The 16,065-nt window shown below is 40.6% G+C and overlaps 1 protein-coding gene across 2 annotated transcripts in view; it reads left to right on the top strand.

The window, feature by feature from the left end:
- The window catches only part of cpped1 (calcineurin-like phosphoesterase domain containing 1), a 91,795-nt gene that overhangs the window by 53,399 nt on the left and 22,331 nt on the right, over nt 1-16,065 (top strand). Inside the window, exon 6 of one of the 2 annotated variants that reach the window (XM_061908910.1) lies at nt 415-1,292. The exons of the other annotated variant lie outside the window; for it this stretch is intronic. Coding sequence (XP_061764894.1) covers nt 415-500 — 86 coding nt within the window. The 3' untranslated portion in view covers nt 501-1,292. Of the gene's footprint in view, nt 1-414; nt 1,293-16,065 lie in introns of those variants that run through there. 2 annotated transcript variants of the gene reach the window in all.

Genomic DNA, 16,065 nt, shown 5'->3' with positions numbered 1-16,065 from the left:
TCCTGAGACTCTGAAGCGCTTTTCACACGCATCACTCTCTAACCACTAACGAACATGTTTTCATATTCATACATTCCCCAGAATGCCACCGGTACATTGCTACTAGTTCTTTCTTAAATTCAATAGGGTTTCTCACCTTATTGATCAAAGTGCAGTCACACTGGCAGTCATCGAGGGCGGACGTTCCCCTTCCCTCACCCTTATCTCTCCTGTTTACTTCTTTGTCTTGTCTTGTCTTGTCTTAACTTTCTTCCATCCATCCATCCATCCATCCATCCATCCATCCATCCATCCATCATCCATCCATCCATCTTTTTGCACTGCTCTCCAAATCTAAACAATGGAACTAATTAACTGTCCTCAACGCTATTGACAAAATCTTGGGTTTTGAGGAACGCACTTGTCTTGACACAGCGGTTGTTGCTCGACACACAACGGACTCTTGGGAGAAGAAGGAGTGCTGCATGCCTGGCTGGCGACCCTTCCAGTCGAGAACGTGAAGTTATCCACCTTTTTGGAATTATGACAACAGGACATCTGCTGATTGGAGTCAGCGTTGCTCTTGTTTGTTGACAAATTGGCAGCCTTCAAAGGACCCCAAAGCTGCCACAAATGATTGGAGGATGTGGGAAGAACTGTGGACACTCTTGTGACTTGGATAACATCGGACCGTCTACCCTTGCATACAATACATTCTAACTTGGATTGTTTCCTTGGCTTCAAGACTCTCCTAGAGGAAAAGTGCAGTGAAGACACAACAAACTCACTTCTTGTCTCTCATGGACAAACGCCTGTTGTTTTAGACTTTGGACTGACTGGCGGTTGCAAGAACATCAAGGTCGTGGTGCAGAGAGATGCTGCAGGCTTACACACACACACACACATTCAACCACAAAAAATATACGCCACACACACACCTCACGCCCCATCCCACACCTTCGACGCTTGAATCCTTTGACTGACGGCTGGGTAGCGCATGAAGAGCAGCTGCCTGCTTCTGTAGCCCCCACCCCTTCCTCTCTGTTGCACGTCTTGAGTTGTGCTGTATGTATATGTACTTTGTTATGGAGTTTTTCCCCACTCCAGACTAGGCCCCCTTAGGAGCTTAGTCTGGGATTTAACTTTTTTACTCATCCTGCCCCAGCGTCTACATTTTTCCCATCTTTAACGGGGAGTCTTGTGGTGACCCATCAGCGTTCTTGTTCTGTAACCCTATACACTGTTTGTTTGTCTTATCTTGAACAGATTTGTGCTAAAAACTAAGTTTTGTTCTACTTGTGCAATGACAATAAAGACCATAACATACCATAGAGATATATGAAAGAACGCATAGACAATGGCTTTGTGCACAAACAAACAAAACAACCATGTGTGTGACTCATCATCATAGTGTTGTGACTGTGCACCCTTATGCGCTTACTTGCAGTGCAGTCTTACGGGTTCTGGCACATAGATTTCTTAGTGCAAGCGACCCCGAAAGAGAATAAGCGGTAGAAAATGGATGGATGGAAGTCAATGGATGTTTTCATTCAACAAGGCCATTGTATTCTTAGGTCATGTATATACATACTGTACATATATACGTTTATCTATATGTTTATATTCACACACACACACACACATACATATATATATATATATATATATATATATATATATATATATATATATATATATATTTATATATACACATAAATTACTATTTTTAATTTTATTTTTTGTCTTGTCTTTTCTTGTACGCTCGCTGTGTTTTATTTTTGTCCACTTCTTTCTATCCCCTCCTGTTCCGGTACAACTGCGCCAAACACTAAATATATCCAACACTTTAATGAAGTCAAATACAATTAAAACAAAAAGAGAAGTATCCCATATTTCTGTGTTGTAAAGTAAATCAGTACAGTGATATGTGCATCTATACCAACAATATGATTTGCCTGATTGTTTTATTTTCTTTAACTTGGGACATCCCTTTGGCCAGATTGTGGACCCCTGTCCCTGTCCGGGACGGCGTGGCAAAGATGGGAGAGTGGCCGTGCCAGCAATCTGAGCGTTACTGGTTCAATCCCCACCTTCTACCATCCTAGTCACGTCCGTTGTGTCCTTGAGCAAGACACGTTACCCTTGCTCCTGATGGGTCCTGGTTAGCGCCTTGCATGGCAGCTCCCGCCATCAGTGTGTGAATGTGTGTGTGAATGGGGAAATACTGTCAAAGCGCTTTGGGCTCCTTAAAAAGGGGTAGAAAAGCGCTAGACACGTACAACCATTTATGTCTTAGAAGATTTTTTGCCTCACATCCGAGCAGTTCATGCTCAAAGACTTAGATTGTTTAGATCTAGTCAAGTCTCGTCCTTTCATGAAAGCAAATTCCATCTCTGTCATCAAGGTATCATTGCAAAACCAGGCTCTGTACAAAGACTGCTTGTAAGGACCATACTATCACCCCTGACAGTTGGACTAGACTTAGCATAGCAGTGTAGTGCGTTCAGTGACACTGGGAACGTGGAGTTTAAGGCTCTCTTTGACTTTGGTCTATAACTTTATGCTACAACTTTATTTGGCTCTGCTGGGTTATTTTGTAGCTGTTTTCAATTAAAAACAAAACATGTTTAATCGCACTAAAACATAAAAAGTGTATGATATTTTTGGTAAAAAGGTTTGTCTTAAACTTTCAATGAAAACCAAAATATACCACTGCAATAGATCCTGCCAAAAGCCATCTAAATATTTTATCCTTTCTGACATAATCTATTTCCCACTCCATTTCCTTTTAGCAGAATATCTCCATGCAATCACTTTTTTTGTGTGTCACATGAGTTTGTATTTGTGAATGCATTAATAGCTGTGCAGTGGTTTATCTTTCTATGTGTGACAAATTTGTCGGCGAGAATCTATATTTTATCTCAACACCACAGCTGCACATCGACATTGCATTGCCAATTAGTCTTCGTCTGGCTCCTCAGAGTGTGAGTAGCTTACGCCACGGGACTGTTGACTGCATTCCAGCTCATAATAATGATACACTGTCTCTGCGTTATGACCCCCAGTTGGGCTAGTAAAGCATCACAGAGTCCCTTTTTTAATTGCACAAGCAATTACTGTGGGTTGGGATGCGACAGTAATTTGTTTGATATTAAATTTTGCCTGTCTTTTTGTAGATCTTCGAGTGTGTTGTCTTTCAAAGTCGTTTTTAAGGTAGAACAAAACTGTACTCAATCGGACAGTCAGGATAAGAACATTAACTTTTGTTTGCATTTACATTTAATGTCAAACTCTGGTAGTATGTGTTTGCATCATTCCCACATCGATGATATTTTTGCCCTGAAGGAAGTTCTCATTGTTCCTGAGGGTGTTCTGTGCTGCTTCATCACTATCATACCTGTAATCATTGTAAATAGGGCTCCCTTAGGTTTTACTTCTGTTACGCTTTACTTCTCAGTGCTATGTGTGCAGTTTATTGAACATTCTCTAGAGGGAGTAAGACACGCATAAAGTTTAGTGTCATATTTGTTGAGTAAGTTAGATGCACATCAAGCATCTCTTTCATGAGTACTGAAGTCCTTGGCAGGGGACCGGTGTGTCCTCTACAAGAGGAAGTTGGAGTAGCAGAAATCCCAGTAGTGCTCTCAGCCTCTCCTCTCACCATACAGTAGATGGAGGTAATTGGTATCTGTAATTAGATTCTTATTCTCACACCCCTTCATTTCCTTCTCTGGGGGTTTACAATCCTCAATGAGAATACTTTTAGCATACAAGCAGGGACAAATTTAGTTTGTTTACAGGAAATCTGACAGATACAGGAGTATAAAAAAAATTACAACATCAAAGGGGCAGCTGAGACGGCCAACGCAATTCCCAATATAGCTAGTGGCTGTAGAGTAGTACATATATTAGCTAAGCAGGAGCCATGATAAGGCATGTTCTGCAATGCCAAATCTCAGTTTTGCTTCCTTTGTCGCTGACCCTCTTCCCGCTGGGCATCTTCATCAGCCATGGTCCCACTATGCTCAAAAGGGATGGCACATTTATCACTCAGCAGGGATTTGATAAAAGGCCACAGCCAAGCCTTTAACCCCCATTGTTTTAACGATAAGGTTGGACACTTTGTATTTCTCACTATCTACCTTCTCTTTTGTCCATATAATTCATCCACATTGTTTTGATAAATAAAAATATTTGAGGGCGAGACTGCTTTAACTGGAAATAGACTTAAAACGTAGGATCATTTCTACCACCAATCTACATGGATACCGGATTTAGCAGCCTACAAATGCAAACCATTAAGAACTGAAAGAAGATGTGGATTACCCTCATTTTGAAGAGCAAATGTTCACAGGTATGGCATGGCAGAGTACAAGACTACTTTCCTCACTTAAAGGGATATTTACACTGACCATGCAGTGTGTTAAATTCCCAACCCCAACTATACACTTAGGGTTGATTTACTAAAGGTTTGCATATATTAAAACGTGTAAACTTGATAGCACACATAAACCTGATCTACTAAGGCTGTGCGCAGAAGATTTTGTCAAAGTAAGGAGTGCAATCCACATAACATGTCTGTCTTCATGAGTTTGCATAATTTATTGTAACTATTACAACTCCCACAATGTTGGGAGGAGAAAGTGCAAATATAATTATTTAGCACGCAGCGCCCCCCGCGACCCCGAAAGGGAATAAGCGGTAGAAAATGGATGGATGGATAGCACACGCTGTGATTTATCAAGAGCAAAACTCAACTGCGTCTCTATTTAGCACGTCTGAAAGGAATGTGCAAACTGGCAGTGATAACCATGAGAAAAAGAGGTGAACACGCTGCAGCTCTGTCCTACGTATTCTTGTCAACATATAAAGACTGTCAAAAATAAAAATATTAGACTTATCATCAACTTTTTTTTATTGATTTAATGTTTTGCAATGCACATGTTTTGCACCTGTGACATACCAGCACATGCTCGCAGTTAGTGCCAGCATCTTCAATAAGCGCACCTTCACCACGCTAAAAAAGTAGTTTACATTGGAGATGCGCTACAGGACTGCTTCTAAAAGGCCCAGAATATGTGGTACATTATGGTGAGCTGCATGTTTGAAAACATAAAAGAACTCTAAAAATAGAAGAATAACATTAATGTAAAGTAAATGAGTGTCTCTACAATGGAAGCCACGTGGTCAAGCAAAAATCTCATTGAAATAAGGTGGTCTGCACCAGTAATCAATTGTACACAATTACATAGTTTGCACACAGTGTTTAGCATGTGTTATTTGAATCTTTTAATTGATAACTGGTGTAAAAGTGGTGCAATTAAGTTTTTTGTTTCAACTGTCACCATAGAGACACTCATTTCCCTCAACAATTATGGCATTATATGGTCCAACCTGTGGTGTTTCATCATGTTTATGACATGCACACAAATACAATATACAACCACATTTTTCTAGGCTATATTCAAGTGCGATCGAGACAACAGCATCTACTTTTTGAACTCTGAAATAGCGCTCTGTGATGCTCTGCGGTGATTACTCCAGACGCATGAGAATGCATATTGCAATGTCGGTTTTTTTCAATAGTCACTGTGTTATAACAATGTACCGTATTTTCCACACTATAAGGCGCACCTAAAAACCTCAAATTTTCTCAACAGCTGACAGTGCGCCTTATAATCCGGGGCGCCTTGTATATGGACCAATCTTTAGCCACAATAAGCGGTAGAAATAGATGGAAGGTCTCGCAACTACGGGAAGCAGCCGCCAACGTAATTTTCCACCGTAGAAGAAGAATTGCGCTTCTTCTACGCTTCTTCTTCTACAGCCGCCGACCTTATTTTCCCCCATAGAAGAAGAAGCACGCGGTGCATGCTGGGATATATGACCGTTTCTGTGTTTATTCTGATGTTTAAAGACCCCAAAATGGCTCCTACTAAGAGACACGCTTACGACGCAGAATTTAAACTCAAGGCGATCAATCACGCAGTAGAACACGGGAATAGAGCAGCAGCGAGAGAATTAAACATCAACGAATCAATGGTGCGGAAGTGGAGGAAGCAACAAGGGTGGATTGACAAAAGAACTCCAGCCGCTAGATATTGGTGTCAACAGGGCATTCAAAGCTAGACTGCAAACTGCGTGGGAACAATGAATGACAAAAGGCGAACACACGTTCACCAAGACAGGGAGACAGCCCCGGACGACATACGTCACTATCTGCCAGTGGATCGTAAATGCCTGGGCTCAACTGTGGTCCGAGCTTTCAGGAAGGCAGGCATTGTCACTGAACTGCTAGACAACAGCAGCGACACTGACTCCATTAATGATGACTTCAAAGAGAGGGATGCCATATTAGCCCAACTGTTTCGTTCGGACACTGAAGAAGAAGAATTTGAGGGATACGTGGATGAGCAATGACTTAACAAAGTGAGCTTTACATGTTTATTTTGTGTGTTGTGTTGTGTGACGTTAACGTTTGAGCAACGTTGAGTTATTGATATATTGTTATTGCTTTGCACTATTTTGTTAGCATGCTAATGTTGCACTCACGTTTGATTCGCCGTAACAGTATGTTATACATGTTATAACTTGCTGTTGTTAAAAGGTAAAGGAAATACCACGTCACTGACTTTACCTCGGGAAAATAATAAAACAGCTGTTTATCAATTTTGGGAGTGAACGGAGTTGTCAGAACGCTGGTTTGTAATCTATTCATAAAGTTTGACTGACCTATCTGACTGTTTTGTTGACATTCCCTTTAGCGCAGCTCCATCTAATGGATGCATAACGTAACCCCAGGCTCTACTGTAGCACCTATTCTATGCGCCTTATAATGCGGTGCGCCTTATATGTGAACACAGTTTTTAAATAGGCCATTCATTGAAGGTGCGCTTTATAATCCGGTGCGCCTTATATATATATATATATATATATATATATATATATATATATATATATATACACACACACACACACACACAAACATATATAATGTAATAACAGGCACGTTTATAACAATATGTACAATATTTACCATATTTTGATCATTTTAATCATTTCCGGGACTGATTTCTTCCACGCATTGTTTTCTGTTTCCATAGCAGCGCACATCTGACTTATGGCAAATAAATGTGTGTTCCTACCTCCAGAATCAAACACCCGTGTGTGTTATAATAATGGCATACTTGGTAACAGACAACAAAAACAGCTATTTTTGGACAAATGAGTATTTACAGCCTTGTACTTTTGATACATTTACTGCTGCTTCTAGAAGCGAGCACGAAGGAAGGTAGAGACGTTGGAGCAGACGCAAGCCGGGAGAGGGGGATGAAAGGGATGGTGACACTATGATTATGGACCTTGGAGTGAATTTATTTCCACATAAATGGATTGCTTACCAAAAATCAACAGGAAACGTTCCCGGCCAGCTGGACCAGACAAACATCTGTCCATCGAGTGAGTCAGTTTAATATTGATCATGATACACACAGCACTTCATGCATGTTAGTACAACTAAATACTTTACAGATACTGTAATATGATTTTTCATGTTTTACAGTCAATGCAGATTGGTGTCGTATCGCAGTGTTGTGCTTTACGAACTCAATCAAGTTTCGTGTTGTCGTAAAAGCTATCTTGTCTCTTGCCGTAGTTAGCTTTTACGGATAATACCGCAGCATGCCAATGTGTTACTACAAAAAAAAAAAAAAATGTCTTCTTGTCTCATAATGATTGTGAATGATAGGTGCAGTTCCCCTTTAAGTTATCCAGCTGCTACACAATTATGAGATGTCATTGCTGAATAGATGATGTGTCTAATCCAGGGGCGTCACTAGACCTAATACTGTACTGGGGCACACCTGGGGCACAAATAATTCATGTGAGCGTGCAAAGCGCGCAAGCAAAAACAGTTCTAGCACTTATTTATCATAAAAAATACATAAATAGTGCTTTAAACTATGAAATCATATCAGATTATGTTGTATGGATCTTTGATTAACCACCTGAAATTAACTAATGCATTTGACCTACTTGTGCACTTTTTTACTTCAGACTTCTAAACTGTTACTGATAAAAGCAAAAGGAAGAGCAATGAATCTTTTTCAAATATATTTTGCAGTAATCATCTGCAAATTTAACATCCACAAAAGTAAAACAAAAAAATAAAGCACCTCTACATATCTGAGTTCTTTTATATTATTTAATTTCCATTTATGGCAATGTGGCTAATCCTATTTCAGATACACAAAACTATAAAATATACACAAAACAATAAAGCCACAGTAGTAGAATAAATGAACTGTTGTGTGTCTGTTCAGGGAATCATTTTCTGAGAAGTAAACTGTAACGTCTTGTTTTCATTTTTGCAAAGTGGTCAATCACTCTGGACAGACATGGAAATATTACAGTAACTGTTATACAGTTGACCAGTGGTTCCCAACTGGTGGGTCGTGACATAAAAATGGATTGTGTGTCATTTTCAGTGAGTCGCAGTCAGATGTGTGCATGAAAAAAAAAAGTTTAGGGAGAAAAAAATCTAATTGTGGCAACAAAACCAGATATTTTTAGCCATTTTTCTAGTGACTATTAGTGAGTATTTTAGCAAAAGGCAAACCGACTAACAAGTTGGAGGAGGACTCAGGACAGACATGGAAATATATTTAAAAAAAATCTAAATGGGGCAACAAAACCTGATATTTTCAGCCATCTTTCTGAAAACAAGTACAGAAATGTTACTATTTTTTCTGGAAACAAAACCAGATGCTTTAGCTGTAGCCATTTTTCTGGTGACAAAACAAGATTATTTTAGTCAAAGTCACACCGATTAACAAGACAAGTCTATTGTGCTATTTTTCTGTGAAATAAACTTGAATGATTTAAAAATTTGGCTCACGACTTGATGATATGGAAAAAAAAATTTCTTCCTGAAGATAAACCATTTGAGAAGCACTCAACTCACACATGCTTACTCCAAATCATCATTGATGCAGAGGTCCTGAGCAGAACCAGCAGACAATAACCAACATTATGTTTCATGTTCATTGGAAATTCCCCCGACAGCTCGTACAGCAAATGAATATGTTTGTTTTGATACAAGGAATAACGTTAGCTAACTTAGCATCAACTTAAGACAATGATGTTGCCTAGCTAGCTAGGACTTCACTAACATCTCTCATTCCTCGCTGCTTCTTCTCTGCTGCGGGCGAATAACTTTCTGATATCCATCTAGGAGTTACAGTTTGAGTCAAATCAAAATCAAAATAATATAATTAACAAATTGTTGTTGGCTAACGTTACCTACCTCAGCAGTGATTCGCATCCCCCCCTCCTCTCTCTCTCTCTCTCTCTCTTTCTCTCTCTCTCTCTCTCTCTCAACTGAAGTCTCGATCCACACGTGAATAAATTACCATATTAATTAGCCATGTGCTCATTGTTACGTGGAGTGAATACAGTAGCAATCAATTACCATACTAAGTAGTATGTGCGCTGTTGTCTATGTTATGTAGACTTAAAACTCTGAAGCGTTTTTTTTTTATTGGAGAAATTTTTACTGGGGCACTGCAGATCAACACTGGGGCACATGCCCCTGTGAAATCTGTCTGGCAACGCCACTGGTCTAATCATTTTCATTTCTGACAATTCAAATATGTTGACATGCACACAGACGGAAAATATTGTGTCTCGATCGTCTCTTTGCAGTGCAATCGCCTATTTTTTTAAAAAGCCATTTGTGCATAACTGTGCCAGTTTGCACAAACATTTAGACGTACTAAGTCAAAACGCTAAACAGCAGCAGCAAAACAGTTTTAGTCTTGATAAATCACTTGAATCACCTGGTGTGTGTTAAATCATTATATTTGCATCGTCTCAGTATATATATATATATATATATATATATATATATATATATATATATATATATATATATATATATATATATATATATAGACAGACACCCAAATTGGGTTGCGCTCTCTATTTTGCTCATTTAAAAGACGCAATCCTCTGCACACAATTAAAAGATCACCTTTGGGTGAGATATCAAGTTTGCAAGATATCTATTGGTTGTTGGTGCAAATGTACCGTCAAAGTGGAAGATTTTGTACAGTAGATTTAAACAAGGCAATTCAAAGTTCATTGTTATTTGATGGTTTATCAGACAACACCAGCAGTCTTTCATTAAAAAGATACATCTTCTTGTTTTATAGAAAACATATGGACCGCTTGGTGAATTCACAATTATTAGCTACCATGTGGAGTATCAAATGGCCCAAAGACATTCATGTTTTTATTCAAGACGTGACATACAGACTTATTTAAAATTTCCCAGTCCCCTTGTGTTTGTCTATGGGGGTGTTTGCGACTAGAGAACATAGTAAAGGGATGCTACATAATGACTGATGGGTCATAGTAATTTATGCGAGACTGTGGCTGCAAGATGCTCTACTGCACTATATAATTTCACTTCTCTATGTCATGCAAATTACCACATGATTCACTGTTTCAAATTCATAATTATTTCCTTGCATGTTGATGACTATTCACTCCTGTTTACAAGTGCACACTTTCCATAGGAGAGAAAGAGAAATGTAAAACAGCTAAATGGCAGGGTAGACATTTGACTTGCAATTAGCAAATCCCATTTTGTTGATGAAATGAGCTTGACTGAGTGTGAATTAAAAAGACCAAAACGATTTTCAGGTATGAAAGATGATTAGAAGCACTTGGACATTATTGTATTCCTTTCATCTGCCATGTCATTTGGTAGTGTGTGTCTGCAAAATCAGCAATTTCATCAAACATTCTGTTTATAACAGTCATTGGAAATACATGTTTATATTTAAGGTACTCCGCTCTTGTTTCCGCATATTTTCTGTCACCTAGAACAGAATTCAATTTGACTTCCATGTAATTTCCACCTTTCACATTTTGTGTGTTTTCATTACTGCATCTGCCTACTCTGAATTTTTTTTGCCTGAATGTTCTCACACCCTTCTCCCTCCGTCAACACTCTCCCCTCTTCCGAAATCACTTCCCTGCTTCTTGCTAGTCAAAGCAAAGGCCAGTCTCCGGATGGGAGTGTTCATCAAAAATAAAAGCAGAAAAGAAGCGTAACTGTTTTTACGCTTATAGGTAAATAAAATTTCCACAGAGACCCAGACAAAACATGGAATTTTAACCACAATTTGAACATGTTTTCATTTGGATAGTGACCCACTCAGCGAGAAAAGTGTTCTGGAGACACAATCTTATTCCCCATAACGAAAACCTTACACAATAGTGTGGTTGTATGCCACATTTCATAGGGCTTAACAGTTTTTGCATGGTATTGTCAGTGAATGAGAACAATTTTTATCCTTCATGTACAAACCCCGTTTGTATGAGTTGGGAAATTGTGTTAGATGTAAATATTAACGGAATACAATGATTTGCAAATCCTTTTCAACCCATATTCAATTGAATGCACTACAAAGACAAGATATTTGATGTTCAAAGTCATAAACTTTATTTTTTTTTTGCAAATAATAGTTATCTTAGAGTTTCATGGATGCAACACGCGCCAAAGTAGTTGGGAAAGGGCATGTTCACCACTGTGTTACATCACCTTTTCTTTTAACAACACTAAATAAACGTTTGGGAACTGAGGAGACCCATTTTTTAAGCTTTTCAGGTGGAATTCTTTCCCATTCTTGCTTGATGTACAGCTTAAGTTGTTCAATAGCCTGGGGTCTCTGTTGTCGTATTTTAGGCTTCAAAATTTTCAGTGGGAGACAGGTCTGGACTACAGGCAGGGCAGTGTAGTACCCGGACTCTTTTACTATGAAGCCACGCTGTTGTAACACGTGGTGTGGCATTGTCTTGCTGAAATAAGCAGGGGCGTCCATGATAACGTTGCTTGAATGGCAAAATATGTTGCTCCAAAACTTGTATGTACCTTTTAGCATTAATGGTGCCTTCACATATGTGTAAGTTACCCATGCCTTGGGCACTAATTCACCCCCATACCATCACAGATGCTGCCTTTTGAACTTTGCGCCTATAACAATATGGATGGTTCTTTTCCTTTTTGTTCCCGAGGACACAAATGTCCATAGTTTCCAAAAACAATTTGAAATGTGGACTCATCAGACCACAGAACACTTTTCCACTTTGCATCAGTCCATCTTAGATGATCTCGGGCCCAGAGAAGCTGGCGGCGTTTCTGGATGTTGTTAATGAATGGCTTTTGCTTTGCATAGTAGAGCTTTAACTTGCACTTACAGATGTAGCGACACACTTTATTTATTGACAGTGGTTTTCTAAATTCTTCCTGAGTCCATGTGGTGATATCCTTTAGAGATTGATGTCGGTTTTTGATACAATGCCGTCTGAGGGATCAAAGGTCACGGTCATTCAATGTTGGTTTCCGGCCATGCCGCTTACGTGGAGTGATTTCTCCAGATTCTCTGCACCTTTTGATGATATTATGGACCGTTGATCCCTAAATGTCTTGCTCTTAAAATGTTTGACTATTTGCTCATGCAGTTGTGGACAAAGGGGTGTACCTCGCCCCATCCTTTTTTGGGAAGCTGTTTTCATACCCAATCATGGCACCCACCTATTCCCCATTAGCCTGCACACCTGTGGGATGTTCCAAATAAGTGTTTGATGAGCATTCCTCAACTTTATCAGTATTTTTTGCCACCTTTCCCAACTTCTTTGTCATGTGTTGCTGGCATCAAATTCTAAAGTTAATGACTATTTGCAAAAAAAGAAATGTTTATCAGTTTGAATATCAAATATCTTGTCTTTGTAGCATATTCAACTGAATATGGGTTGAAAATGATTTGCCAATCATTGTATTCTGTTTATATTTACATCTAATACAATTTCCCAACTCATATGGAAACAAGGTTTGTAGTTTGGCTGACTGCAGCCGCAACGCAACCATCTGAAGAGTTGAAATCCCAGAGGGCTACCCACACTAATTGCATTGCAAGGCACTTTGATAACAATGTACACAGAGTGATGTATGCTGCTTTCATTTTGTGTCTATGTCAAATCCCTGCTATTTTCCCAGAAGGGTGCCAGCTGTTATTAACCCAGAGGCAGCGGTAACCTACAGCAATGCATTTAACGCCACCCACTATGTGGCTTTCAGTCCTCCTTTGAATTGCAACAGCTGTCTTTCTGTCTCCAGAGTACGAAGTTAGCTTCTCGAGCATTTTAACTAGACTTGTTGCACATTCCAAACCTCCCATCAACATAATAAATAAAATGGTTGGTATGTTGAAGTTAATTTCGAACATGTATGCAATTTCAACAAAATAAATTACTTATTTCACTTTTTTTTTTCATTTTTCTTAACATGTCCGAAAGGGAGTAGGAGGAAGAAAAGCTTATTTAATCTTACCCATTTCCACTTCATAGAAAACTACTAACACATTGTTTACTTCCTGTTCTCAATTTTTAACACAACTTACATCAATACATTCTAAGCACAGTTCTCTTGCATTAATAAATAGATGAATCAGTTATAATTTACATAATGGCATCAATATATATTTTATTTTCTAATAAGTTTAAGACGATTATTATAATTTTTCATTTTCCTTTATAAACACTTGTAGTTTGAACAACTCCTTAAACTGGATCATATTAGTACATTTAGTTTGTTTGCTTCACCCAGTCCATAATGTAGTTCCACATACTGATTGACTAAAGGTTTTAAGTGTTGTACGTGCATGCAAATGTTTTCAGTTACATTTTTTTCTAAGATTATATTCATGCTCTTTTGTTGAGAATAGTTGTTGTCCATTATTAGGTAGCAGGTTGTAGTTTCTTTTGTGCATAATCTTAGCTGTTTTCAGATGTGCCAAATCATTGAAGTTTAATATTTTTTTATTCAATAAATATAAGCGTTGTATGTTTTCTGTGTCCAACATTATGTATTATTCTAACTGACCTCTTTTGTAACACGGTCAGTGAATAAAGTTGACTTTTGTAGTTATTTCCCCATATTTCTACACAATGACACAAATATGGCAACACTAGCAAGCAGTAAAGAATATGGAGTGATTTTTGCTTCAAAGGGTATTTTGCTTTATTCATTATTAAAATATTTCCTTATGTTGTATATTTTTATATGAGATCTCTAATTAATTTTATCATATATTAGTAATAATTTCCTGCGGTTACCAAACCGGAACCCCTCAACGCCTTGACTGCGCCTAGATATTCTGTCCATAAAAGTTATGAACAGAATGGGTGACAAAGGACAGCCTTGGCGGAGTCCAACCCTCACTGGAAATGTGTTCGACTTACTGCCGGCAATGCGGACCAAGCTCTGGCACTGATCGTACAGGGAACGGACCGCCACAATAAGACAGTCCGATACCCCATACTCTCTGAGCACTCCCCACAGGACTTCCCGAGGGACACGGTCGAATGCCTTCTCCAAGTCCACAAAGCACATGTAGACTGGTTGGGCAAACTCCCATGCACCCTCAAGAACCCTGCCGAGAGTATAGAGCTGGTCCACAGTTCCACGACCAGGACGAAAACCACACTGTTCCTCCTGAATCTGAGGTTCGACTATCCGACGTAGCCTCCTCTCCACTACACCTGAATAAACCTTACCGGGAAGGCTGAGGAGTGTGATCCCACGATAGTTGGAACACACCCTCCGGTCCCCCTTCTTAAAGAGAGGAACCAGCACCCTGGTCTGCCAATCCAGAGGTACCGCCCCCGATGTCCACGCGATGCTGCAAAGTCTTGTCAACCAAGACAGCCCCACAGCATCCAGAGCCTTAAGGAACTCCGGGCGGATCTCGTCCACCCCTGGGGCCTTGCCACCGAGGAGCTTTTTAACTACCTCAGCGACCTCAGCCCCAGAAATAGGAGAGTCCACCACAGATTCCCCAGGCACTGCTTCCTCATAGGAAGACGTGTTGGTGGGATTGAGGAGGTCTTCGAAGTATTCCTTCCACCTATCCACAACATCCGCAGTCGAGGTCAGCAGAACACCATCCGCACCATACACGGTGTTGATAGTGCACTGCTTCCCCTTCCTGAGGCGGCGGACGGTGGTCCAGAATCGCTTCGAAGCCGTCCGGAAGTCGTTTCCCATGGCTTCCCCGAACTCTTCCCATGTCCGAGTTTTTGCCTCCGCGACCGCTGAAGCTGCACACCGCTTGGCCTGTCGGTACCTGTCCACTGCCTCCGGAGTCCTATGAGCCAAAAGGACCCGATAGGACTCCTTCTTCAGCTTGACGGCATCCCTCACCGTTGGTGTCCACCAAGGGGTTTTAGGATTGCCGCCCCGACAGGCACCAACTACCTTGCGGCCACAGCTCCGATCTGCCGCCTCGACAATAGAGGTGCGGAACATGGTCCACTCGGACTCAATGTCCAGCACCTCCCTCGTGACATGTTCAAAGTTCTTCCGGAGGTGGGAATTGAAACTTTGTCTGACAGGAGACTCTGCCAGACGTTCCCAGCAGACCCTCACAATGCGTTTGGGCCTCCCAGGTCTGTCCGACATCCTCCCCCACCATCGCAGCCAACTCACCACCAGGTGGTGATCGGTGGAAAGCTCCGCCCCTCTCTTCACCCGGGTGTCCATAACATGAGGCCGCAAATCCGATGACACAACTACAAAGTCGATCATGGAACTGCGGCCTAGGGTGTCCTGGTGCCAAGTGCACATATGGACACCCTTATGTTTGAACATGGTGTTTGTTATGGACAAACTGTGACGAGCACAAAAGTCCAATAACAAAACACCACTCGGGTTCAGATCCGGGCGGCCATTCTTCCCAATCACGCCTCTCCAGGTTTCACTGTCGTTGCCAACGTGAGCGTTGAAGTCCCCCAGTAGGACAAGGGAATCACCCGGGGGAGCACTTTCCAGTACTCCCTCGAGCGTTCCCAAAAAGGGTGGGTACTCTGAACTGCTGCTTGGTGCATAAGCACAAACAACAGTCAGGACCCGTCCCCCCACCCGAAGGCGGAGGGAGGCTACCCTTTCGTCCACCGGGTTGAACTCCAACGTACAGGCTTTGAGCCGGGGGGAAACAAGAATTGCCACCCCAGCCCGTCGCC

The sequence above is a fragment of the Nerophis ophidion genome, linkage group LG08 (assembly GCF_033978795.1).
Source record: "Nerophis ophidion isolate RoL-2023_Sa linkage group LG08, RoL_Noph_v1.0, whole genome shotgun sequence".
NCBI lineage: Eukaryota > Metazoa > Chordata > Actinopteri > Syngnathiformes > Syngnathidae > Nerophis > Nerophis ophidion.
This window is presented reverse-complemented; position numbering and strand designations above follow the sequence as displayed.